The sequence below is a fragment of the Rattus rattus genome, chromosome 7 (assembly GCF_011064425.1).
Source record: "Rattus rattus isolate New Zealand chromosome 7, Rrattus_CSIRO_v1, whole genome shotgun sequence".
Lineage (NCBI taxonomy): Eukaryota > Metazoa > Chordata > Mammalia > Rodentia > Muridae > Rattus > Rattus rattus.
In genome coordinates this window covers 98,677,472-98,702,910 of record NC_046160.1, presented here as the reverse complement: position 1 = coordinate 98,702,910, position 25,439 = coordinate 98,677,472, and the positions used below count along the sequence as shown (strand labels likewise).

Here is a 25,439-nt window from a genome sequence, read left to right as displayed (position 1 = left end):
AAAAATCTTTGTGGGCTTACTTTTTTTTTTTTTTTTTTTTTTCCGGAGCTGAGGACCGAACCCAGGGCCTTGCGCTTGCTAGGCAAGCGCTCTACCACTGAGCTAAATCCCCAACCCGTGGGTTTACTTTTTATGCCACCTGTCCACACACGTAAGCTATTGACCCCACCTAGAGAGAGCTCCTGGGTCCACGTCCAGCAGTCTTCGCATGAATTTTATTCTTGCTTGTGTCTTTACAGAAAACAGCACAGAAATTATGCTTCAGATACCTAAAAGTTCTGACACTTCAGTGTTTCAAACACCTCGATATCCAGTCTCTTCCTTCTCACGTTATATACATATTTACACAGCAGAACTACGGTCTAACATCTCAACCCGAAGAAGACAAGAACCGGGAAGTGGGAGAATTCTATGAACAGAAGAAAGAAGAACTCAACTGTCAAAACAGATTTAAAACCACCACTCACTGCCTCACGCCTCTCTTGTGAGGCGGCCCCTTAAATGGTGGGTGGGGTGCCTAGTTTCACAGCATGAAGGGGATCTTGTGGTTGGCCTGGGAATCTGGAAGCAGAGGATTCCATAAGGCCGGGTACCCCCCCGGTACAAGTGTAAAGTCAGGTGGAAGGGACATCTGCAGACGGGCCACCAGGATGGACAGCTCCACTCCTTTGCAGGCAGAAGTCTTTCAGTCCAACATGGCTCCTTCTCTCTGGATGTGTTTCTGGGTATACAGTTGTCATGGAGCTAGGAGTGTCTGGAGCTTAGTCTGGGTTTTTCATTAGCTACCTGCCTTGTTGTCCTTTGAGCTCTCCCTGTACCTTTCTTGTTATTCATCGTGTGTGTGTGTGTGTGTGTGTGTGTGTGTGTGTGTGGTGTGTGTGTGCGCGCGCGCAGACAGCACAGGTCTGATTTAGATAGACTGGCCTTTTAGGACTGCCTAGGTCAGCGTGAGGCCATGTCTGTGGCTTTCGAGCTGCACTGGTTTTCTCCAAAGCAGGCACATGTGAACCAATCGGCTACAACAGCGATTCTCAACCTGTGGGTCATGACCCCTTTGGGGGAGTCACATAGTCAGATATTCTGCATATCAGATATTTACATTGTGATTCACAACAGTAGTAAAATTACAGTTATGAAGTAGCAAGGAAATAAATTTAAGGTTAGGGGATGGGAGTGGTCACCACAGCATGAGGAACCGTCTTAAAGGGTCACAGCATTAGGAAGCTTGAGAACCACTGGGCTACAAGAAGCTCTAGAGAGAGGAAGCTTTAACCAGCAAGTCAACGTCATAGGCAGAAAGGTCAAAACGCTTCAGGAACACAGGCCCTGGCGTGCAAAAGCTCTGGGCGAAGGCTCACCAGCAGCACAGCAAGACACAGCATTGCCGAGAAGGGCCCCCACCCTCAGGGTGCAGGGTGTAGACACTGGCAATGTGGTGAGCCCACCTCTGCAAAGGAGGAACCTATAGGGCAGGCTGGGTACAGAAAAGGCTTGAGGATGACCCACAGCCTAGCATGAGACAGGTTTGTGGAAGGACTCAGACAGACTTGCCCTTTTAGTCTTTAGGTAGGGCAGAGAACGCAGCGGTCACACGTGGAACAATGCATTCACACAGCAGGACCCAGGTCTGTGAGAAGGAACAGGTGACGAGGGAAAGGCCTGCCTGCCCAGTACTGGGGTGCTCAGGACACCGGAGCTGGTGTGCAGGTCCTCAATCCAATCACAGCTCTGCCAGGCTGTGAGCTGGAGTGCACGAGTGGGGCTGAGCTGAGAAGGAGGCTTAGAGAACAGAGAATAAGGGTTAGGCTTGGACAAGAGTCTCTCAGGGATGAAATGGCCGGACCTCGATGTTGGAGTAGCAAGAAGGCTTTGGAGGCAGGGGAGCTGGGCTGAGGATGAGGACGCTGGATCAGGAGTAGGTCCAGGATATCTCAGCATGATCCAAAGCTACGCCAGAACTGGCCTGTGCCTAGAGCGGTGGGGTAGTCGAGGGCCTGAGGTGTGGGGAGGTGCAGCAGAAGCCAGACATAGCCCTGCCTCAGCGAGAACTCCCCACACCACAGGACCGAGAAGAGCAGTCTTAAGGCCTGCAGCCCTTAACCTAAGCCATGTCCTCCAGCTGCGGGGGGCTGAGCTTCTCTGCTGGCCTGTCTTCGTCCATGGCTTCCTCCTCTTCTGGCTTCTCAGCATTCCTGGCTAGGCCGTCAGGCCCGGATACAGTCCCCAGAACCTTGGTGCTGTGCTCCTGAGCTTTGGCTCGGAGGGCCGCAATGCTGTTCTCCCTCAGTTCTTCCTGGGAGATGGCTGCCTGAGCATCCGGGGCCCGTTCCTCCTGCTCCATCTTGTCGAGTTTGGGCAGGACCTGGCGTTCCACCTCGGGCTTCCTTCCCGACTCGGCTGCTGCCTCCAGCGACTTTTTGTGCATCCCTAAAAAGAATTGTTGGTATTCGGGTTTAGAAAAGCGCCTGGGAAAGCCATCTTGAACTGAAAACAGCAAAGATAGAGAGAGGCCAGAATTAAGGAGGAGCAGAAAGCCTTTCTTCACATCCTACAGTCAAGTCCCACAGCTGGACCGGGGTAGGGGTGGGGTGGGAGGGTGCCCGGTAGGGGTGGAGTTTCAGGCCTTCTACATCGAACTCTTGGGCTTGAGCACCCCCCCCCCCGCCCCCTGCAACGCGTTCTGTCCTTTCCGGGCATCTCCCTTCCCCTCTGTCATAGGAATTCAGGCCTTAGGACCCCAAGATAAGCCGATGCTGTCTTCATTGGCCTGGATGGCAACTGGGTTTGGCAGATAGAGGTTTGGGGCCAAGACGTTCTTGGGCAAAGCTAGAGAGGTGGCCAGGGGGACATAGTCCCCTCAAGTCACAAAGGGGAGAGTTTAATTCACTATAAACCCACCTCTAGTCAGGGAGAAAGCATTACAGACTCTAGGGCAAGGGCCGGTTCTCCTTACGCTAGCAGTGTGAGAAGCCAGTGACTTGAGGATGGGAGTCCTGATACCCAGTAGGTAGGTGCAAAGGATAGCCCCAGAAAGACGGGATAGCCCATTTGGAAGACCTCTATGCCATTGGGTCACTGTGGCCCAGGTCTCCCCACCCAGTGTTCGGTTCCCTCCCCCCAGTGGGGCCCGCTCTCCTCACCACAGGGGCAGGGCCCCAAGGAGGGTGCGGGCTCTTACCCAGTAGCCATGGGGCGCAGGAATCCATGATGCCGTCCTTGGCCGACTTGAGGATGGACTCTGGCAGGGGGATGGAGTGCCTCACCATGGCTCCGTAGAGGCCGTACTCAGCCATGACGCTGCTCCGGCCCCAGCACTTCTCCCTCTTCCTCCATTTGGCTCTGCGGTTCTGGAACCACACCTGGCAGTGCGGAGAAATGGTTAGAGCGGCTCGGGGAGACTCCAGGCCCAAGGCCCTTACCTCTGTCAGCCTCCGGGGGGCGGGGTTTGTTAACCCAGCTCCCCTCCTCCACAGAGTGCACAGAGGAGTCTCAGACTAAGGGGGTATTCAGAATAATGGCCTCAAGACTCCAGACTACCTTGGGCAAAATGGATCCATTTGTTGTTCTAAATCAAAGCCATTCCAGGGAGACAAGCTAGGGAGGCTTTCAGACAAGGCTCGGCAGGTGGCAGCATCCAGTAAGGTCCTCAGTTTGTAGTTGAGATGCTCATCACCTGTGCAAACAGAGCCTCGCACCTTCAGTGTACAGGTGTGCCCTGCCTCCTGCCACTGCCACAGGTCATTGTCATCTATAAAGTTCTGGCTTGAGTACCACATAATCAAATTTAAATTGAAAAAAAAAAAAAAAAAAAAGAGGCCTAAACCTTATCACACTCTAATTAAGTTTACGATTTTGTGTTGGGCCACATTTATAGATATCCCACCTTCAGACCATGCCTATTTACAAAAGGACAAATTCCAGGGGCTGGAGAGACACCTCAGTGCTTAGGAACACTGGCCGTTCTTCCAGAGGACCCGGGTTTGATTCCCAGCACTTACAAGAGTTCACAATCTTCCGGAACTCCTGTTCTGGGGGTCTGATATCCTCTGGCCTCTGGGGGCACCAGGCACACAAGAAGGACACAGAGATACACACAAGCAAAACACCCAAACACATAAAATGAAATGATAGTTTTTTTAAGAGCAGATTCCCTGGCCCTGCTCTTCCCCTCAGCCCAGGAGGAACACCAGCGTGTGAGTCTGTGGAGGCCAGAACAGTGTGTGCACTGCCAGGGGTCTGGCAGCAGGTCCTTGACTCATCTGCCCCATCTTCCTGCCTTCTCCCAGCTGCGTCACCATAGACCCCCACATACCTTGCTGCCCACCATTCCAGGCCTAACACTGAATGGAATTTTGACAGAGTGGGTGACCTTCCTGGGTCAGGTAAGGAATATGACATTCTATAGAGTGTTAGGGCCGAGAAGAGCTTAGTAGGTGATACCCTAGAGACTGTATATTTGGTCCCTGAGTTGACTGGTATGGGCTGAGCCTGAAAGACACTGGGGTCCCTTGGGGGTGTCTGCAGCGGCAGCAGCCAATCATCATCATCGTCATCATCGTCGTCGTCATCATCATCATCACCACCACCACCACCACCATCATCATCATCATTATCATCACCGTTTGTAGTGCTGGGGGTGGAACTCAGGGCCTAGGCTAGACAAGCACTCTGTCACTGTGCTACAATGCAGTTTCCAGGAGGGAATCCATGCATTCCGCCCGTTCAGGGAGGGGATCAGGATGTCTCCATATCCCCCTAATAGCCTTCCTGAGGCCAGCAGCTGTCAGAGCCCAGAATTTCCCCAGCCTTGTCCTCAAGGAAGGCTGATGCCCTCAGGCAAACTGGTGGGCCTGAAGGCTGGATCTCATGCTAGGAACCTAGGCACAGAAAACCAGTTTCCTGGGCGCTTTCCACCCACTCGCCTCTGGCGCCCCCGCCCTTCCCCGCGGGCCCCTCCCCCGCCCTGGGAGGCCACGGTATCAGCTTTTGATGAAAAATTGCTCCAGCTCTATTCAGGAGGCGGCAAAAGAAGAGTCACCCCCAGGGGCAGCCCTGGGCTGATTGAAAAATAAGTTAATTTCAGTTTGAATCGATGGGCCTCAGGCACTGAAATATCACGGGAAATTAAAGCGGCTTCTCTCCTGGGAGCCACGGCATTGACCCGCACTAATTAATGCTGGGGAGGCAGCGATCGCCTTACCACGAGCTGCTCCCCCTCCCCGGGGGACCCCAAACACTTCTCATTTAACTAATTAGACGGGGAAAATTGGGTGTTAATTTGTTTAGGATTTTTTTCCCCTCTTCTCCCCCGGCAGCTCCCTCCCCGGCCCCCGCCCAGTGCGGGGGTGCGGAAATGAATGCGGGGCTCTCCGGCAGATGGCTGCCCCGGTCACTCTGCAATCTTCTCCGACTTGATTGCTTGATTAGGTCGTTAGCACATTAAAAAAAAAAAAATTGCTTGCCGTCTGGCGCTGGCGTGATGAGTGGGACGCGCGGCAGCGCCTGGGTAATTTATCTTTTTATACGGCAAAGAATTTGATTTCAATCTGCAGATATATGGGGCGCCTTTGACACCTGTTTAACTTCGCGCCGCTGACAGCTTAACCCTTAGCTGCCTGGGCACCGGGGAGCCAAGGCTTGGACGCTCGGCTCCCGAGGCCTTGCTCATTGGCGCTTCCCGCCATTGCCGCCAGATGGCGCAGTGGGCGCAGATCGACACTTGTCAGACACAGTCTGAAGTAGGGCCGGCCACACCCAGCAGGGGGCGCTCCTGGCGCTACCCATCCATGCCGGTGAGCTACAGGGATGCTCTCTCCCTACTGGTAAAGACTGCACCCTTCAAAACATCTTCAAATTAGCCCTTATAGCCATGTTTGCATATCTCTTCTTTGCAAATAACCAGGAGACTCCAAAAATAGGAAAAGGCTGATGGGTCTCTAGGAGTTCAAAGCCATCCTGGTCTATGTGGTGAGTTCCAAGCCAGCCATGGTTAATGTAGTAAGACTGTCTCAATAAAATAAAAATGGGAACGTCACTGCCTCAGAAGCCATGATTATCCCCAAGTTCTCAGTGACCAAAAACTTAGAAAGCCATCACCGGACCTTCCTTGGGTGGTAGCACCTGCCAGAGAGCCACGCTTTTGCCACACATCAGCCATTGGAATCTGCAGTTTCTGTTTAGATCTGAGGATCCAGAAAGCAAAGATCCAAGACCTCCAACACTTTGGGAAACTGCCACGGAACAAGAGTTTTTGTAAGTGACAGGATAGCTGTCCTCTGGGCAATAGTGTTGTGAGCCTCGAAGATGGCCTGCTTGTCTGGCCCTGGCCTCACTCCCCAAGGCTGCCTGCCAGTTCTTCAGGGTGTCTGCCCCACTGTCTGCTCTCTCTGGGCATGGGGTTGGTCTGGGGCAGGTCTCCTCCCATCTTCCCCCTATTAACACGGTCATCCTCTACAAAATACACATTTGTTTCAAACTGCCTTTTCCCAACAGAGGTAACATCTAAAAGGACTCACCTGTACACGAGTGTAAGTGGCTTCTGGTGCCCTCAACCCCCCAGGCAAGATGACGTAGAATAAATGGCACCAGATTCCAACCGCCAAACCTATGACTGGAAACCAGCCGGAAGCCCCTCTGGGAGGTAAGCCATCCTGTCAGCCTACCCTGCCAGCAGGTGGGCAGTGCTTCCTAAGACACAGTTCCTTAGCTAGAACGCTGCAGCCAGAGGCTGAGATTTTAGGAAGTATATGGAGCTTGGACTGAAGAGACTATCAGTAGAGTTTTGTTTTTGTTTTTGTTTTTGTTTTGGGGAGGTGGTTGTTTATTTGTTTTGGTTTTCAAGATAGGGTTTCTCTGTGTAACCCTGGCTATCCTGGAACTCACTCTATAGACCAGGTTGGCCTCTTGCCTATGGAGTGCTGGGGTTAAAGGTGACTGCCACCAGCCCCCCGGCTGAGATAGCTTGCAGTCAAGAGTTTGTGCCTCTCATTATCAGCTCCGCCAGCCTCAGTTTCTGCAACAGCCACACCCACACTTGCCCACACTGAGAGACACCCAGGAATTGCATGAGGCCTTGTCTGCTCTTGCCACCATGTGAGTTTTGCTGCTAAAATGACTAAGGACCTTTTTATGTTCAGCACAGTGTGGATGGGGGATTCTGGAGATGGCGTCATAGAATGTTCATACACCAGGACACCCCTGCCTGCCCTCCATGTAAGGTGTATTCCCCTGGGTAGTCCAGGGGTTCCAGAGGTGCAGCGGGGCTGTGAGGTGGAAAGGGCAGTTTAGGAACTAAAGACGGGGTACAGGCTTGTCGATCTGTTCTACGCTCATGAGCAGAACCCCCTTCTCAGGTTCTCCTCCGGCAAATGAATCACTGGCGTGAAGATCAGCTTTCCCCATGACATTCTCCCGGGGGAGTGTACGCCAGCTGGTGGCTTGAACCCCGCTCCTCAATTACGAGTTCCTGGAATGTCTGGCTCTCCATGAAGACCAGATGAGGCTGCAACTTATGGAGGAAACCTGGACGGCCAAAACGATTTTGTTTTAGGGCAGCTGGCATCCAAAATGATGATTGCCTTGGAGGGAAGTGACAACCCATTTTCATACTCCTCCTCCTCTAGTCTTGATGGAAGCAACCAGTGTGTGCACAGAGCTTAAAAGCCACCACACTTGGGCTGGAGAGGTGGTTCAGTGGTTTACAGCACTGCCTGCCCTTCCAGAGGTCCTGAGTTCGATTCCCAGCACCCACATGGTGGCTCACAACCATCCGGGATGGGATATGGTGCACATATAGGATCTGATGCCCTCTTCTGTCGTCCAGGCCTACATGCAAATAGCATGTTCATATACATAAGTAGATAAATAAATAAATAACTCTTTTTTAAAAGTCACTATGCTTGATCTGAGCCAAAAGCAGTCAGAACTGAAAGGTGCTATGTGATCTTAGGTTTTTCTTGTTCTTTCTTCTTTTAAAAAAAAAAAAAAAGATTTATTTATTTATTATATATAAGTACACTGTAGCTGTCTTCAGACACACCAGAAGAGGGCATCAGATCTCATTACAGATGGTTGTGAGCCACCATGTGGTTGCTGGGAATTGAACTCAGGACCTCTGGAAGGGCAGTCAGTGCTCTAACCATTGAGCTATCTCTCCAGCCCCAAACTTAGATTTTTCAAATAAAGATGTGCAATTGGCCTTCGGTATCCATGTCAGTGGGCTCAACAACCAGTGTGTATTCTGCAAATGTGTGTGCACGTGCAAGTGCCATGCATGTGGAGGTTTCAGGCGCCTTCCTCTGTCACTATCCTTTTTTGTTTTTTCCAAGACAGGCTTTCTCTTTGTAGTCCTGGTTGACCTGAAACTCACTCTGTAGACCAGGCTGGCCTCATGCTCAGAGCTCTGCCTGCCTCTGCCTCCCCAGAGCTGGGATTAAAGGCTTCTGCCACCAACGCCTGGCTCACCTTATTTTTTGAGACAGGGTCTGCCACTAAACACGGAACTCAGGATTGCTTAGACTGGCTGCCCAGTGAAGTCTATGCCATCTTCACCTCTCAAAAGTAGGACCACAGATGCGTGGCCTCACACCGGGCATTTGACACAGGTGCCGGGGATCAGACTTGCTTGCACAGCAGACATCTTACCCACTGAGCCGTCTCCCTAACCCTACAGACACCTGCATGTGCGCCATTATTCCCAAAGTAACTGGTATAGCAACTATTGACACAGACTTCCCGTCGATTAGATACTGTAGTCAACCACTGGGTTAAAGCACACACAGGGTGTGTATACATTGTGTACAAATTCTCCCCCCCCCCTCCGCCTGCCCATCTCATAGTAGAAGCCAGAGATTAACACAAGCTAGACAGGTACTCTATGTCACTGTCTCTGTCATTTTATAAAGGGACCTGAGCGTTCCCGAGGAGAACAGCTAGAACTAACCCCCCTCTGACAATGAGGGACAATTGTGTTCCCTTTCAGGGTTAAATGGAGAAAGTGGAAAGTGCCTAAAGTCAGAGCTGGTCATACAGCTAGTGCTCAATAATTGCTAGCTCTTAGGACTTCAAAGGAGACCCGGAAAATCAATGGGAGTCTGCCTAAAGGGCAGGTTAATCAATGGCATTACCCGTCCCTCTGGCCTCCTACACTTGTCCTTTAGCCAAGCTAGACTTAGAGATGACAGCAAGTGTAGTCGAAGGCAGAAAGGCAAGCGCTAATACCAGGCTTGAATCTCCCTGCCCCCCACATGTGGATGGACCCTGGGCCTTACAAATACGCCATCGTTGTACATTCAAGCTGTACTCCAACCTAAGACTTTCCTTCTGTGTGTGTGTGTGTGTGTGTGTGTGTGTGTTTCTGTGTGTGTGTGTGTGTGTGTGTGTGTGTGTGTGTGTGTGTCTGTGTATGTGTGTGTGTTTATCTGTGTCTGTGTATGTGTGTGTGTTTATCTGTGTCTGTGTTGTGTGTGTGTCTGTGTGTGTGTGTCTATGTCTGTCTGTGTGTGTTTCTGTGTATGCGTGTGTTGGTGTATGTGTGTGTGTGTGTGTCTGTGTCTGTGTGTGTGTTTATCTGTGTCTGTGTTGTGTGTGTGTCTGTGTATGTGTGTGTGTCTGTGTCTGTCTGTGTATGTGTTTATCTGTGTCTGTGTTGTGTGTGTGTCTGTGTATGTGTGTGTGTTTATCTGTGTCTGTGCTGTGTGTATGTCTGTGTATGTGTGTGTGTTTATCTGTGTCTGTGTTGTGTGTGTGTCTGTGTTGTGTGTGTGTCTGTGTATGTGTGTGTTTATCTGTGTCTGTGCTGTGTGTGTGTCTGTGTATGTGTTTCTGTGTATGTGTGTGTCTGTGTATGTGTGTGTGTCTGTGAATGTGTGTGTGTGTGTCTGTGTCTGTGTGTGTCTGTGTGTGTGTCTGTGTATGTGTGTGTGTTTATCTGTGTCTGTGTTGTATGTGTGTGTCTGTGTCTGTGTGTGTGTGTCTGTGGTGTGTGTGTGTGTGTGTTGTGTTGTGTGTGTGTGTGTGTCTGTGTCTGTGTGTGTGTGTGTTTATCTGTATATGTGTGTGTGTCTGTGTATGTGTGTGTGTTTATCTGTGTCTGTGTGTATGTGTGTGTGTGTATGTGTGTGTGTGTGTGTGTGTGTGTGTGTGTGTGTGTGTGTGTGTGTGTGTGTGTGTGTGTGTGTGTGTGTGTGTGTGTGTGTGTGTGTGTGTGTGTGTGTGTGTGTGTGTGTGTTTCTGTGTGTGTGTGTGTGTGTCTGTGTGTGTGTGTGTGTGTGTGTGTTGTGTGTGTGTGTGTGTGTGTGTGTGTCTGTCTGTGTGTGTGCCTACTTTTCTCCACATGCAGCATGTCCAGGAAGGTGCCCACAGGAACCACAAGAAGATACCACATTCCCTGGAACCGGAGTTGGTGGTGAGAGCCGCCTTACAGCTGTTGGAACGGAACCCACCTGCTTGCAGAAGCAAATGCTCTTAACTGCTGAGCCAGCTCCTCACTGGGCTTTCAACGTTTTAATTCAGACAGCCTCTGGTTTCCCTTCTTGTCATCTGAAGATCCACGCAAACGGATCCGGCTGAAAGGCTACAGTTCCGATTATAGTCCCGGCTCAAATGCCCACGCAAGGGATTGGTCTGGTGCTGCTATGCATTCAGATGCTAAATACTGGCCCCCAAATCTAGTTGCCCTTCACCACCATGAGGAGACTCCCAAGTACACGAGCTTCTGTTGTGTGAACCCTGCTCCCTGAGTTAATTGGTCAATGGAAGGCTAAAGCCTGTGAATGGCAGTAGATAGAGCTCTTAACTGCTGAGCCAACTCTCCAGCCCCCCTGGTTTGTTCTTAGTGTTGCTGTTTGAGAACAGGTCTCGTGTCATCCCCGGATGGTCCCAAGTCCATAATGTAGCTGAAGATGACCTTGAACTTCTGACCATCCTGCCTCCCCCTCCCCAGTCACAAAACCTGGTCTATGTGGCACTGAGGACTGAACCCAGGCCTGTGTAAATTAGGCAAGCACTCTACCACGGAGTACCATTTCCAGCCCAAGGCTTTAAACCATCTTCCGGCCTCGGCCTCCAAGTGCCTGGCTTGTAGCCATGGACCAGCAGAGCCAGTTGTCTGCTGTCCAGGCTTACGCCTTTGCCGCCAGGTGGCAGCATCTGTCACAGTCACGTTCACCCAGCCTCTCTGCTCTTCACTGATTGGAAGTGATGAATTTGGAATTGTTGCGGCCATTAGCCAACATCCCATTCTGCATTTGTGTGTGCATGCATGTGTGTGTATGTGTGTACTCGTGAGTGCGTGAGTGTGTGTGTGTGTGTGTGTGTGTCTGTGTAAGGGATTAATTTGTTTTGAGATAGGACCTCTCTCTCTCTCTCTCTTTTTAAATTTTATTTATTTTTGATGTTTGTCTGTTTTTTGAGACAAGGTTTTTCTGTGTAACCCTGGCTATCCTGGAACTTGCTCTGTAGACCAGGCTGGCCTCAAACTCAGAGGTCTGCCGGCTGCTTCCCAAGTGCTGTGATTAAAGGTGTGAACCATCAACCTCCACGCCCTGATCTTTTTTTAAAAAATTACTATTACTATAAACAAAGTCTCACTACATAGCCATGATTGACCTGAAACTTTCTAGACCTCTCAAAGGTCCTCTTGCCTCTCCTCTGAGCCATGGAATTAAGGTGTGTGGCACCACACCTTGAGAGCCGGGGTTGAGATGTGGTATGCATACATTGATGGCCTCTAACTTGTGGACATCACCCTACCTTCGAGCAATTATTCTACCTCAGCTTCTTCAGTGCACAGAACACTACAGACACACATTTCAAGCTGCTGTCTGTCTTAACACCTTATCCCAGTTAGGACCATTTAAGATCAAGCTTGTCATGGTCTCTGATGTCCAGTAGGGGGCAGCATTGCGCACATTTCTGGGCATCTGCAAGCAGCATCCTTCTGTCTACCATGAACAAGTTATTTCTTTCTTCCACTTCTTTTTTTCTAAAAAAAGTTATTTTCTTCAGACATACCAGAAGTATGTTCTTCAGACACACCAGAAGAGAGCATCAGATCCCGTTACAGATGGTTGGGAGCCACCATGTGGTTGCTGGGATTTGAACTCAGGACCTCTGGAAGAGCAGTCAGTGCTCTTTTTTTTTTTTTTTTTTTTTTTTTTTGTTCTTTTTTTTTTCCGGAGCTGGGGATCGAACCCAGGGCCTTGCGCTTCCTAGGCAAGCGCTCTACCACTGAGCTAAATCCCCAACCCGCAGTCAGTGCTCTTAACCGCTGAGCTATCTCTCCAGCCCCACTCCCACTCCTTAACCCACCTTCAACCGTATCTAAGTGTGAGCGTTGGTGTTTTTATGCTGACTGCACACAGAAGCACTCGCCTGGAGAGATTTAAAATATAGACATCAAGGCCCGGCTACAAACCAATTAAATTTGCATTGGTAGGCATAGGGATGCTATCAGTGATGGTCTAAAAAGTTGTCTGTGAATATACAAAGGCCCTGGGTTCAATCCCCGCCGTTGTAAAAATTATAAATACGGAACTGGAATCATGGCTCAGCAGTCAAGTCGTTGCAGAGGACCTGGGTTCAGTTCCCGGCACCCACATGGTGGCTCACCATGAACCACAAGTGTATGTACCACACTTCCCTATGCATCTATACACCTCTTCTGGCTGCCAAGGATACTGCATACAGACACACATACAGGCGAAACAGCCATACACATAAAATAAAAATAAATGAGGCAGGTGGATCTCTGTGAGCATGAGGCTAGCTTGGCCGACAGAGTTCCAGAGCAGCCAGGATTATACAGAGAAACCCTGGCTTTTAAAAAGAAAAAAAAAAGGAGAATGAAGGCCCTCCTGATACACACTGGCCTACCATCCTAGCACTTGGGAGATGCTGGCTGAGGGTCACTGGTTGCCAGCCTAGCTCCGAATTCAGGGAAAGACCCTGTCTGAAGGAAATAAGACATGGGGTGACAGGGTGTGACGCCTGACATCCCCTTCTGGTCTCTGGGAGCATGTCTGAGTGTGTGTACCACAATTCCACATGCATCTATACACAAGCACACTCAAACACACACACACACACACACACACACACACACACGCACAATTGAAAATAAAAATTTCAAAAAGAAAAATATGGAATATTTTAAAAGAGGGCCAAGGAGGGGTGGGGTGGACAGATGGCTCCGTTTTTTTTTTTTTTTTTTTTCCGGGGCTGGGGACCGAACCCAGGACCTTGCGCTTCCTAGGCAAGCGCTATACCACTGAGCCAAATCCCCAACCCCACTGAGCCAAATCCCCAACCCCCAGATGGCTCCGTTTTTTAAGGGCACTTGCTGCTCTTGCAGAGGACCTAGGTTCAGTCCCCAGCACCCACGTGGTGGCTCACCACCATCTGTAACTCCAGTTTCAGGGGATCCAATGCTCTTTTCTGGCCTTGGCAGGTACCACACACCCAGTTTATAACATAAAATAAAATGAAATGAAATGAAACGAGAAATCTAAAAAACAAACAAAAAAACCCATAGGGCCAGGAGTATGTGTGGCTCAGTGGCTGAATGTTTGCCGAACCCAGGCACAGCTCTAAGTTCGATCCCTAATGCCAGAAACGAAACAAAAACAAACCGTGTATATAACCCTCTCTTACAATCAACCTCAGAGAAAATAAGATTCGTCTGGAAATCCATTTCCTACTCCCCAGGACTAACACCTAGAAGAAACTTCCAGAATGTATATCCTAAATTCGACACATCGAAAGAACTGTACGGCCAGATATATTGCAGTGACTTAGACCCTCTTCTCGCCCTGCTGTGCACCACAGCACTCCATTCCCAGCCCAGAGCTGCCCAGTGAGGCCTGGCTCAATGTCGCTGCCATTTACCCTAGTGATTATGGTTTGTACAGGTAGTGTCATTTCATCTCATGTTCTAGCTGTTAAACTGGGCTCAAAACCTCGGTTCCTTACTGACTTTACCTCTCAGGCCCTCAGTTTCTTCATCCAGGAAATGGGTATGAAATGAACACCATCCTCATCTGGTGCTGAAGGATGAAATGCCACGAGGCATGACAGGCACTTAATAAAGAGGTAAGTGGTGACTACTTAGTGAATGCCCCCAAGTCACAATATCTTTTTTAGCAAGTCAGGAGGTCAGGAGTTTGGGAAAATGTTATAATAATAATAATAATAATAATAATAATAATAATAATAATTTTATTATTGTTTTATATGAGTACACTGTAGCTGTCTTCAGATACACCAGAAGAGGGCATCAGATCTTATTACAGACGGATGTGAGCCACCATGTGGGATTTGAACTCAGGATCTCTGGAAGAGCTGCAGTCAGTGCTGTTAACTTCTGAACCATCTCTCTGGCCCGTTATTATTATTTTTACAGATGAGTCTTTTGAGGCTCAGCCTATGACTTGCTGGCAGTGAAACAAAGGGCAGAAGTAGATGTGCCCTAGCGTGCATGTGTGCACCATGGGCTGTCGTTAGGGTTGGGAAGGACGCTCGGCTGTACTAGGAGTGTCCTTGGCGTGGGTAAGCCGGGGTTAAGTTCCCCGAGTGGCTACTTAGGACTGGTAAAGTCTAGCTGGCCCCCACTCCCATCCCAGCAGCTCAAAGCCTGGTGAGGACCCTGATCCTGATATGGAGGCTGCCTCTGTTCTGGTAGCCTAGGAGTCGGGTGCTGGTCAAGTATACACGAGGATGTCAGTTCTCTCTCACACCACAAAACAACAAACGAACGGACATTGTCCCATTCTACCTGTAATGGCTTCCCTCGCCTTACACACACACACACACACACACACACACACACACACACGCACACGCACACGCACACGCACGCGTGTGGACATGCACACAGCACACAGGTGATACAGTGGTATCAGTCAGTCTTCAGATACATCAGTCTCTCCTCTTCAGCATGCCCAGACCCCACTCCTGCCTGCTTTCAAACCACCTTGGTTCTTCTATATTTGGGTTCGGTTTCTTTGTGCTCAAAAAGCCCAAGGTGGAAAGGGGTTTTTTAAGGACAGACTTGGTTTCCAGTCTCCCGTCCTCTGCTTACTAGCTACTGAGCACGGGAAGCTGCTGACTGACCTTCATTTTCATAGTACTCAGGGAGGCAACTGGTCTCTACCTTGCCACCTGTCATCAGGATTTAGTGAGCGCAGAGCTGACTCTTGAGTGAGCTGGGGACACGTGTCCACCACTGCTCTGAGCTCTATTCACGGGCAGCCTGTTGTATCTGCACAAGGGGAGAAGTCCATTCTAGTCCCGTTAGTACAGGGAGGCTCTGGGAGGGGATGACTGGCTATGAACCCAGGAGTCTGGCTCTGGAATCAGTGTCACCAGCCACTACCTATGTCACCATGCCTTGCCTGTGTTCACCCTTGGGACATGCACACTTCTCTGAAATGCCTGGAATTGTTACCAATACACATCAAGCCACCTGTTTAAATGCCTTGGGGACAGGGTCACCTCATCACTTACAAACGCCTTCAGGGGCAGGCAGCACTTAGCTATGTAAGGCCCAGAAGATTGGCCAGATCATCTGGCCTGTATTCACCCATCCATAGGCAGCCTCCATAGTCCCAGAGCAATACATGCTCTCTAATTTCTACCTCTTCCCGAGCAGGTTACATGACTTCTAACATCTCCCTATAGACAACTTCCAAGTGACTCAATGAAGCCTAGCCTGGGGCTGTTGGGGCTTTTGCAGTGCAGTTACAGGGGAGATTCTAGCTTCCAGCAGCCCTGCCCAGCGCACCGCACCCACGGCAGCCAGAGATGAGACAGCATACCAAAAGAGACAGAGGCGCCTTTTTCTTAATGAGCAGTACAAATGTGGGCCTGTCAGCAACAGCCTAGAAGCCGCTTGGAATGGCCAAGTTGATGCTAATGAAGGGCAGAAGGAGATGACTGGACAAACTAGGGCTTAGATTACAGTAAACCCCCTCCTCCATGCACATGTGCGCACACACAAACAACTCAGAGTCACACCCAAATCACTCCCATTAGAGCTCAACTGAGAGAGAATAAATAGTTCCAGGTCTCTATAGATGAGCACGCGCTGCTTAGGAATAGTTGAGCTTATTGTTAGTGTCAATGTCTAGAGCCCGAGCTGAAATTCCAAATCAACTTCCAGGGAAAGGAAAAACAGCTCCTGGCCTCACGTTCATTCTCTGGCTCTCTAGTCAGACAGTCTGAACAACTCTACAACCTCTGCCTCCTTCTCTAGTACACCCGGGATGCTCCCCTCCTCCACGAACCTGCTGACAGAGAGGACTTCCAGTGGAGACAGAGAGGAGACGCTAGCCAGGCAATAGCATCAGGAACTCAGGACATACTCACCCCACCTCTACCCCGACCCCTGCCAGTTCTTTAGGAGCAGGACTCTACCCTCTGAACCACCCAGGGGCAACTTTCATTTGAGGCTAAGATCTGACTGGAATCAGATCTTCTGGAAATAATCCTCCCATCCCTCTCAAATCTCTAGCCTCATGATGTGTTTTCTGGGGTAGGGAATATGTTTTGTCTGGGAGCTTCCCCTCCATTTTTACCATAGGACCAGAAAAGTGTCTAATATGTCACATGACTGTCCGGAAGAGGAGGAAGGGCTTGGCCGGGTCCCACTAGTCCCAGCAGAGGGCACAGAATGTGTACCCAACCACATTCAGGACCAGACCAGAGAGAAACACCAAGGAGGAGCTGCAGGCAGGAACAACAGCTGTCTGGTCATGAGGGGAGCACAGAGCTACAGCTGGACGTGGTGTCAGGAATAAGACTGACTAGGAGGGACAGTATTTCTTCAAGGGGAGGAGAGAAGAGGAGGAGAAGCTGACCAGGGTTAGAGGCAAAAGCCAGCTTCCCCTTCTCAGCCACCCACAGCTGCCTGGTCCTACCTTTGGTCTTAGAACAGCCATGTGCTATGGTAGGCTTGCTCACAACACCTCTCCCTCACCTCAGCTCTTGTCTCTCATCATCAAGCCTCCTCAGGGCCTCTACAGCGTGCTCTCAGGAAGTTACCGTCTGGGTTTTGTTCATTTGGGTTTGGGTTTGGTTTGGTTTCTCAGTGGCTGGGAATAGAACCGAAGACCTTATTCATGCTAGTCAAAGCATTCCACCATTAAACGTTCTCGCCAACCCAGGGAGCCTATGGTTTAGAAGGGACAGCAGGACTTCTCCACCAAGCTTCTTGTCCTCCTAGGGCCTGCTCCCATGGTAGGTATTCAGCAAATAGCTGTCAGCTTAATAGGCCTAAATAAACTGTTTTTACTGAGAAAGGCTCACTGGCAAATGATTCTCCCTCTGGGGAAGGGTCTAGATGGTGAGAGGAGGGGCCCTTGGACCTGGGATATAGATGTCCCCGGGTGGCCGGAGGGGCCAGCCGCTGTTACCTGTATCCTGTCTTCTGGTAGCTCCGTTTTCATGGCCAGCATCTCCCGGGCGTAGACATCCGGGTAGTGGGCTTCATTGAATGCCTTCTCCAGCTCCTCTAGCTGGTAGGAAGTAAAGATTGTCCTGGGGGAGCAAGATCAGAACTTAGAACCCTGGAAATGAGGGCCTGCCTTGGAGAACATAGGATATTTCTCTCCTGTGCCTTGGTCATACTCATCTCTCTCCCTCTCCCTCTCCCTCTCCCTCTCCCTCTCCCTCTCCCTCTCTCTCTCTCTCTCTCTCTCTCTCTCTCTCTCTCTCTCTCTCTCTCACACACACACACACACACACACACACACACACACTTACACACACATGTAAAAATGCACACTCACTCACACACACACATTTATGCACCCCCCCCATGAATGCACGCACAATGACTTTCTCCAGCCTTTTTTTTCGGGGGGAGAGGCCCCATATTATCTTGGTAGTGGGCATTACTTCAGTGATATTTCACTCACAATTTTTCTGGCAGCACTCTGGTGGGGAAATGTGATACGAAGAAAGTTCTAGAAGACTGAAAATCAGCCAGTCTTCTTTCTCCCCCACAAGCCAAAGAGGAGATCTTGTCAAACAGATACCCATCAAAGGAATAAAGGCTTGGCTCACAGGACCTGCCTCCTGTGTTCCTCCCCAAACAAATGTAAAGATTCTCTTCTCCTTAAAGGCTGAATGCAGCCTCAGTTTCTGCATTTGTCTGTGAGAACCGAGTCACAGACACCTTGACACCCTGTCCCTTTCTCCCTCCCTCCCTCATCCACATCTGCCCTTTCTCTGTACCACCCAGACCCACCACAGAGCTTCGGCTGCCCCAGGATCTGTGTGAGGGTGGACTGTTCCCTCTCCTACCCCCAGAACGGTTCACACTGACTCATGTAGAGAACTGGTGAACCTTTAGTCAAAACCTCCAATTGCTCGGAAGGAAGAAACAGATGGATCTCTGTGAGTTCATGGCCAGTCTGAGCTACACAGTGAGTTTCAGCACAGCCTATGAAGAGAGACCCTGTCTCAAAACAACAAAACAAGCTAGCAAAAAAGCTACTTTCTTTCACCTGGGGAAACATGTGCAAACAGGTAGCCTCCAGTATTCAGGGCTTCATAACCCCACCCCCCTTTTAAAATAAACTAGAAATCACAGATGCAAACTCTTCTCGGATCTTACACTCACTGAGTCTTCCTGGCTTTAACTATACATCCTCACCACAGGCGGGGTTCCTACAAACAGAACGTGTAAAAGGTGGCACACCCCTTCTTGATCCTCTGAGTTTTGGACCCTGGGAGCAGCACTGGGCTTTATTAGTAAAATGTCTCCCTGCTGTGTCCTCACCTTCTCCCAATGCACAGAAAAAGTTCACAAGCGACCCCCATTTCCTGTGCTAATTAATACGGACTTTAATATCTCCAGGGATGTTATAAAGCATGTATGAGAAGAGAAGGTTGCGCTCTTTATAGAAGAAGACTAGTTTGATTTTAAATTATTTTCTCTATTCTCTCGGTACTACGTAGAATTCCTACATACATAGAACGTTAACTCATAAACTGGGTGTAGGAGCGATGCCTTTAATCCTAGTGCAGAGGTAGAAGCGGGCAGATTTGTATGAGATAGAAGCCAGCCTGGTGTACGTTAGGCCAGACATGGCTAGACTGTGAGACCCTGCCTCAAAACAAAACAAAGAAAAAAGGAAGAGAGAAGTTAGTTACTCAGGATTTTGAACATGTTACCCTCTATTTCTCTACTGCCACTTGCTGAAAATCCTTGGAGCAGATTGTCAAAATATTGTTAAAGTCCTTTTTAAAACCAGGGAAACTGAGGAAAGCAGCTAGTGTGTGGCCTGAGCAAAAACCCAAGAAGGGAGCTGGCTCTTGGCCATTTAGAGTTACACAAAGGCCTTCCTGTACTTGAAAAGAGTCCATTCAAGAAACAGACTAGTCAGGTGTGGTGGGGACTGGTCTGTGCACTTGCACTGCAAAGTGGGGGAGGATGACCTCTGCAAGTTCAAGGCCAGCTTATCACCATAGTTTAGGCCGGCCAGAAGTACACTTGGAGAAGAAAGTAAAAAACAAGCTAAAAAAGAAAGGAAGCAAGGAAAGTAGGAAACAAGGAAGGAAGGAAAGAAGGAAGGAAGGAAGGAAGGAAGGAAGGAAGGAAGGAAGAAAACCTTAAATTCCCCAAGATTCCCCCATTCCTACCTCAGAACTGATCCTCCTACTGGTGACCACATACTTTTCAGGGAGATCTCCTTCCCCCACTCAGTGACCCAAACTCTTCTCGGACTGAGGCAGAGTCCAAGAACTCTCACAAGAGGGTCTGCAATTTCCCTAAGAACAAAATCCCAGAGCCAGGCCACCATGGCTGCTGTATCCCTGGTCTGTCCCCTAAGTTCAGCTAAAACTGGTTTGTTTCCTGGAGGCAAAAATGTCTCTCCTCACAGGATTCCAGGGTCTCTTCCTCAAAATCCTCAGAGGACAGACGCTCAGGAAAATGTGTTTTGTTTTGCTGGTCTATCCCCATCCCCCACACCTGCAATCCGTCCCTATTCTTCTTTTTAATTATCGACTGCCTTCATGCACCGGAAATAAAACACCAGGGTAGCTAGTTTTCTGATGTTGATGAGCTGTTCTACCCCAGCCCCAATCCACCAAAACCCAAACCATGTCTCTGTCAGAAAGAATGGCAGGTCAAGAGGGACTTAAGGACCGACTTGTAGCTAGGGCTACCTGGCTTTTAAGTGGTCGCACTGTACTCCAGTTTGGGGGTGAGATTACTCTCAATGCCACCCCCCTCCTACCACAGCTGACCTCGTGCCAGAAGGGTAGACTCCCTTAGGACCCGCCAGACACAGATGCATAGGTACTGTTTTAATTAATATTGTTGGATGATGTTTTAAAAAGACCCGGGACTAGATTAATAAATTTTCTTTCCGTTTAAAATAAACTGATCTGGCAAGATGGCTAAACATGGTAAAGGCGCTTATGAGACCCGAGTAGATTCCCTGGAACCCACGAAAGGGTGGAAGGAAGAGAATCAACTACACAAAGTTGTCCTCTGACCACCAGGTACCTTTCCGTGGCTTGATCGAACCCAACCCCGCCCCCACATTACACGGTGTGCACAAGATAGTAACAATTAGAGATTCAAAAAAGTAAATAAATAAAACGGAACCAAAGCAAGCAGCTGTCGTCAGGGAATGAACTTGAGGTTCCCCTGAGAAACCCAAGGTAAAGTTCACTTTCCCTCAAGCCAGAACCTGTTCTGAGGCTAGGAAATCAAGTCCGTAGTGATCTCGGAAGGGAATGGGGCTAGGGAAATGCGGGACTCGGAGAAGCACCCACAGAGAGGATGCACAGACTGAGACCAACCCCGGGAGAGAAAAGAGGATGCGGTGGGGACGCGAGCCAGAGTGCGCTGCAGTGGGGAAATGTCCCTGTGGTCGCCTCACTTGGATTGGGAGAGTAAAGTGGGAAACTGGCCTGCTGAGAAGTAGAGGGACAGCACCCAGGAACAGCACCCCCCCCAGAAATTCAAACTCAGTTGTTTGTGTTTTTGTTTGCTTGGGCCCTCTTGCCTTTTTTTTTTCCCCTTAAAAATCTCCTCAAAGATTTCCGCTAGGAACGGATTAGTGTTGTCGCTGAAATGAATGAAGGTCTGAACCAGCCCCGACCCCCATGCCCGTGGGGACAAGGGACGAAGAGAGCATATTTCGTCCATTGAATTTTAACTTTGGAGAAGCAACGTCTATCTAAAGACTATTTTTTCACATTAAAAATATGTGTGAGCGTGTACGTATCTGCTTATTAGTATCTGCACGTGGTGCCCCAGGAGGCCAGAAGGATGCGTGAATCCCCTGGAGCTGGGCAACCCTCCTTAGCCCGACACCAAAGCAGTCCAGCCAACTGCGGCCTCGGCTGGTGAAACCAGACAGTCCACTTTCTTCCCCATCTTTCAGACTAGAAAACTGAGGCTCACGAAGGCTAGCGACTCGCCCAGCAACACAGACGAGCAGAGGCCGAAAGCAAAGGTCCAGCCGTGCAGTTGTCACTGAAGTTTGGGGGGGAGGAAATGATCGCAACAGAAACCTGGAGAGTTGACGAGCCTGGGGCAGCGTATGAGGAACGGGATCCGGTGGTTGAGGGGCCTGGATATGGCTCCAGCCGGAGGTGGGAACCTATCTGCTCTCTACAGGGTCTGAGTGATCTCCGACCTGGTGGGTGCAGAGATCTGAGGTCGCCGACGCCTCTCCAGCTCAGGTCTGGCCCAGCTGGGCCTTTCCTGTTTCCAGCACAGGGAGAAAGCCGAAGAAATGGTGGGGCTGCTCTGGCTGAGACTCAGTCACCCTCACCGGACGCCAGGGCCCCCGGATAGGCTCCTGCACACGACGCAGGTGTCTTTGCCCCGGTGCAGCCGGGGCCCTCACATCTGTGATCCGCAGAAAACGACATCTGGGTCACCCGGCCCGGGACGAGATGGCTGGGGATGGGAACAAGAAAGGACTGTGCGGCTCTTACCTGTGTCGCCGCTTCTTACGTTTCTTGGTCTGGTTTAAAGCCGATTTGGACATTTTTCGGTCACTGGAGGAAACATCTTCGGAATCTGAAAAGCGAGCGGAGAGGCAGGGAGTGGAATGGGGAGTGCGCTCCGCAGCGCCGAGAAAACGGTGAGGACCCCACCTTCTGCAGCCTCTGGGAGCCGCGCGGGCCTGTGGTCTCCACCGAAGCTCTCGGTCCCGGCCACCATCCCCATCCCTACGCCCAGGCCGACCCTCTCCAGGTCTGCTCTTGAGACCACAGATTTTTGAATAGATTTCGTTGCAAGAGAGGCCAAGGCCGGGCACGCTGGAAGGCAGGGACACGGGAGAATGAGACAGGCACCGGGGTTGCAGGGATCCCCAGGGGTCCTCCCAGCTCCGAGATCTCCCATCCGCCTACAGCCCCCAAGTCCCAGATCCAAAAGTTGACCCAAGGATTCCGGGCTTGTTGCAGGGGAGCTGGGGTGCTGGAAAGGGCTGGAGACTGCGAGTTCGTTGTCTCTTTTGTGGCACCCACAAAATGTTTTTCTGTTCGAGTTCGGAGATCCTACGATGAACCACTTTTCGTTGTCCTGCTACGTTTAATACATAATAACGGCACCAAAAATCTGGGGGAAATACTGAGAGCTGGCGAGCTAGAACATACTGCGAGGGAAGTGGCCCTGACAGGGCGAAGGGAAGCTCATCCAAGGTCCCTGAGCCAGAGAAAAATCGGGATCCAATACATGGTGCCTCTTAGGTTATATCTGATGGCTGCCCTTTGGGTGCGGTGGTGGCTTTATTTTCCCAGTTCGTAGCGGGAGGAAATCGAACCTTAGCTAAGCAATACAGGGGTTTGGGACCGAGAAACTGGGAGGAAAAAGACAACTTTGGACACAGGGGCAAGAGCCAGGGCCAGCTCCTTCCTGTCCTGCCAACTCTAGGTACAGCATCGGGGCTTCAGGAGAGCAGGTCCTCCCCAAGGCCCGAGCCTCAGTGGAGCAGTGGAGCTAGGGCCCTCCAGTAGCTCCAAGGAAATGATGCGACAAGGATTCGGCCACCCGAGCCAACATCCACTGGGGCCCCAACCCAGATATTCGATCGTGCACGGACAGACACTAGGTCCCAAGAACTGAGCAGGGGTCGGACAAGCTGAATCTGAAAACCTTGGAGTTCGTTCGGGTCGCTAGCCGGGGTCCGCTGACTTTAGGCCTAGGCTGAGATCCCTTGACCTGCGTGAACTTTTCCTCCCGGGGGAAGTCGGGGCCCGCAGGCGAGAGCCGGCAGCTCACGACTGCGACTTTCCCAAGCAGTGTGGCAGGCAAGCAGCCTCGCCCCTCACCTACCGGAGCTGGCAGTCTGGCTGGTGTCCAGCGGCCCCGACGCTCTGCCTAGTGGCTGCAAGTGGACGCTCTGCGGATCGGACAGCACTTCCAGGAAGGTGGGCTGTGCGTAGAAGCCGGGAAGCCCTCCGGGCCCCAGCAGCCCCATGCTGCCCACTCCTGCCGGGCTGAGGACAGAGCGCGCAGCTAACAAATGCCCGGGGGCCAGGCCGTCGAGGGCAGCCCGCGGGTGGGAGCTGGGAGGCTCCTTGTTCAAGCCTAGGATCTCCTGGATGCCGAACCCTGTGCACCTGGCCGGGGCACCCCCCGAGGTACTCTTGGCCACGGTCTCGGATTTGGGCTTGCTCAGCGCTTCCCCCGCTTTCCCCGTCATCTCCCGGTTCTTTGGAGGGGCTGAGGCCGCGGGTCTTTTGCTCCCCCAAGCCCCCCCGCCGGGCTCCCCGCTTCGTGAAGTTGGTCCCAGGTGCCCCCTCCGGTGTCTAATGCTCTGGAGCCCCAAGGAGATTCCCTTTTTATCCAACCAGGCGGCAGCCCAAGTGGGGTCAGAGCTGAACAGCCAATCACCGGGGCCAGGAGCGATTAGGAATTCCAAAAAGCTGGCAGCTCCCGCCGCCGCCGGTACCGAGGGGCCAGGGCGCTGCAGGCCCAAGTGTGGTGGGCTCTGCAGGGTGCTCTTGCAGGGACAAAGGTGAAACAGCCAGGTTTGGAGTTGTTCCAGGGGACACAGTGGATAGGGGCTCTGAGTTGTATAACCTGACCGGGACCAGTGCCAAGGTTAGCTGGGACAGATCCCTGGGGTAGGGTTAGGGGGATGAGGTTGGTCTGCAAAAGCTAAGAGACCTCTCCCCTCTCGTTAACTCAGCAGCCTCAAATAGACAGACACGGGACAAGGAAGGCTGGAGGGCCCTGAACTGAGTGGTGGGGATGAGAACACAGAAAGGGCCTTAGATGTGTGGGTAGGGCTTGTCTCTCCAGCATGGGACATTGTGTTCAGTTCAGAAGAGCTGTTCAATAAATACTGGCCTGCGTTAAAGGGATCAGGGTTAGGATCAAGCCCTCGTGGGAAAGAGAAAAGGTGAGGGTTTTGTTTGATAACAAATATGGGGTCTTCCTTCCCTCCTCATCTAATCCTCCTTACTCCCACGCCCCTCTTTCTTCCTGGTGTTTTAAGACAGGACCTCTATACAGTTCGAGCTGTTCCCAAACTCAATATTCTGCATTCTCCTCCTGAGGGCTGGGATTTCATCCGGGGGCCGACTTGACAATCCAACTATGTCTTTCTGAGCATCTCCACAGAATGAGCCTGAAGTGCTTGCCTGGAAGGTTATACCCTGGAAGGTTATACTCAATCTAACAGTTATTCTGTTAGTAAGTATCAGGTACCTAGTAGCTTGGAGCAGAAGGCTGGGCTTCTGCAGTAAACCAGCAAGACAAGGCAGGATGTGAAACTGTGATCGCCCCGTGCAGAAGAAGGGAGCGGGAGAGTAACTAAAAAGGAGCCTCTTTTCCCAGTGCTGGGGCCTCTCTGACCACCTCCCTCTCCAGGAGCTTCAGAAGGGCAGACGGTGGTCCCAGCGGAAGTGTGATGAGAAGCAACTCAGGCAGGCTGGGAGATATACCTGTAGAGTGGTTTTTTAAAAAATTCTTGCGAAGCGCAAGGCCCTGGGTTCGATCCCCAGCTCCGAAAAAAAAAAAACCAAAAAAAAAAAAAAAAAAAAAATTCTTGCTTCAGGTCTCAGACCGGGAGCATGGCCCAAGTGTCACTAGCCGAGGAGAACATGCATCCCAGACACACTGTAGACCTTCGATTTAGCTCCTTGTCACCTTCCCAGAACTGGAGATCATCTTAGTAAATCGGGGGCTTCTCTATCCACTGTATAGAACATATGATGGGGTGGCATTGTTTTTGTTTTTCTTTTGTTGTTGTTTGTTTTGGTTTACTTTGTTTTTGTTTTCATTTTTGTTGTTTTTGAGGCAGGGTTTCTCTGTGTAGCTCTGGCTGTCTGAAACTCAAGCTGTAGGCTAGGCTGGCCTTGAACTCACAGAGATCTGCCTACTTCTGCCTCCTTAGTGCTGGGATTAAAGGCCCATGCCACCATCACCGGAAAAGATGAGCTTTAGTGGATGGTTCTGTGACCTA

At 50.7% G+C, this 25,439-nt stretch overlaps 1 protein-coding gene across 2 annotated transcripts; it reads right to left on the bottom strand.

Annotated features, from left to right (window-relative positions):
• Positions 1–193: 193 nt before the first annotated feature.
• On the bottom strand, positions 194–23,781 carry Vsx2 (visual system homeobox 2). Of its 2 annotated transcripts, none has more exons than XM_032908134.1 (5): positions 23,303–23,781; positions 21,958–22,042; positions 17,409–17,532; positions 3,179–3,359; positions 194–2,427 (listed from the first exon to the last, which is right to left on the bottom strand). In XM_032908134.1, the coding sequence occupies exons 1-5, from the start codon at positions 23,670–23,672 to the stop codon at positions 2,102–2,104; spliced, it is 1,086 nt and encodes a 361-aa protein (XP_032764025.1). In that variant the 5' UTR covers positions 23,673–23,781; the 3' UTR covers positions 194–2,101. The 2 variants fall into 2 exon arrangements, with proteins under 2 accessions (XP_032764025.1, XP_032764024.1); XM_032908133.1 differs by having other exon boundaries at positions 1,207–2,484; positions 23,303–23,672.
• Between the last annotated feature and the right edge of the window lie 1,658 nt (positions 23,782–25,439).

What these genes read in the sequence shown, in the direction of transcription:
- Vsx2 (XM_032908133.1), bottom strand. Translation starts at nt 23,672, where the DNA reads ATGACGGGGAAAGCGGGGGAAGCGCTGAGCAAGCCCAAATCCGAGACC. An exon ending in CAGCCAGACTGCCAGCTCCG is followed by an intron (nt 22,043 to 23,302) that starts GTAGGTGAGGGG and finishes CTCGCTTTTCAG; the next exon opens with ATTCCGAAGATGTTTCCTCC. An exon ending in CTGCGCCCCATGGCTACTGG is followed by an intron (nt 2,485 to 3,178) that starts GTAAGAGCCCGC and finishes TGCTGTTTTCAG; the next exon opens with TTCAAGATGGCTTTCCCAGG.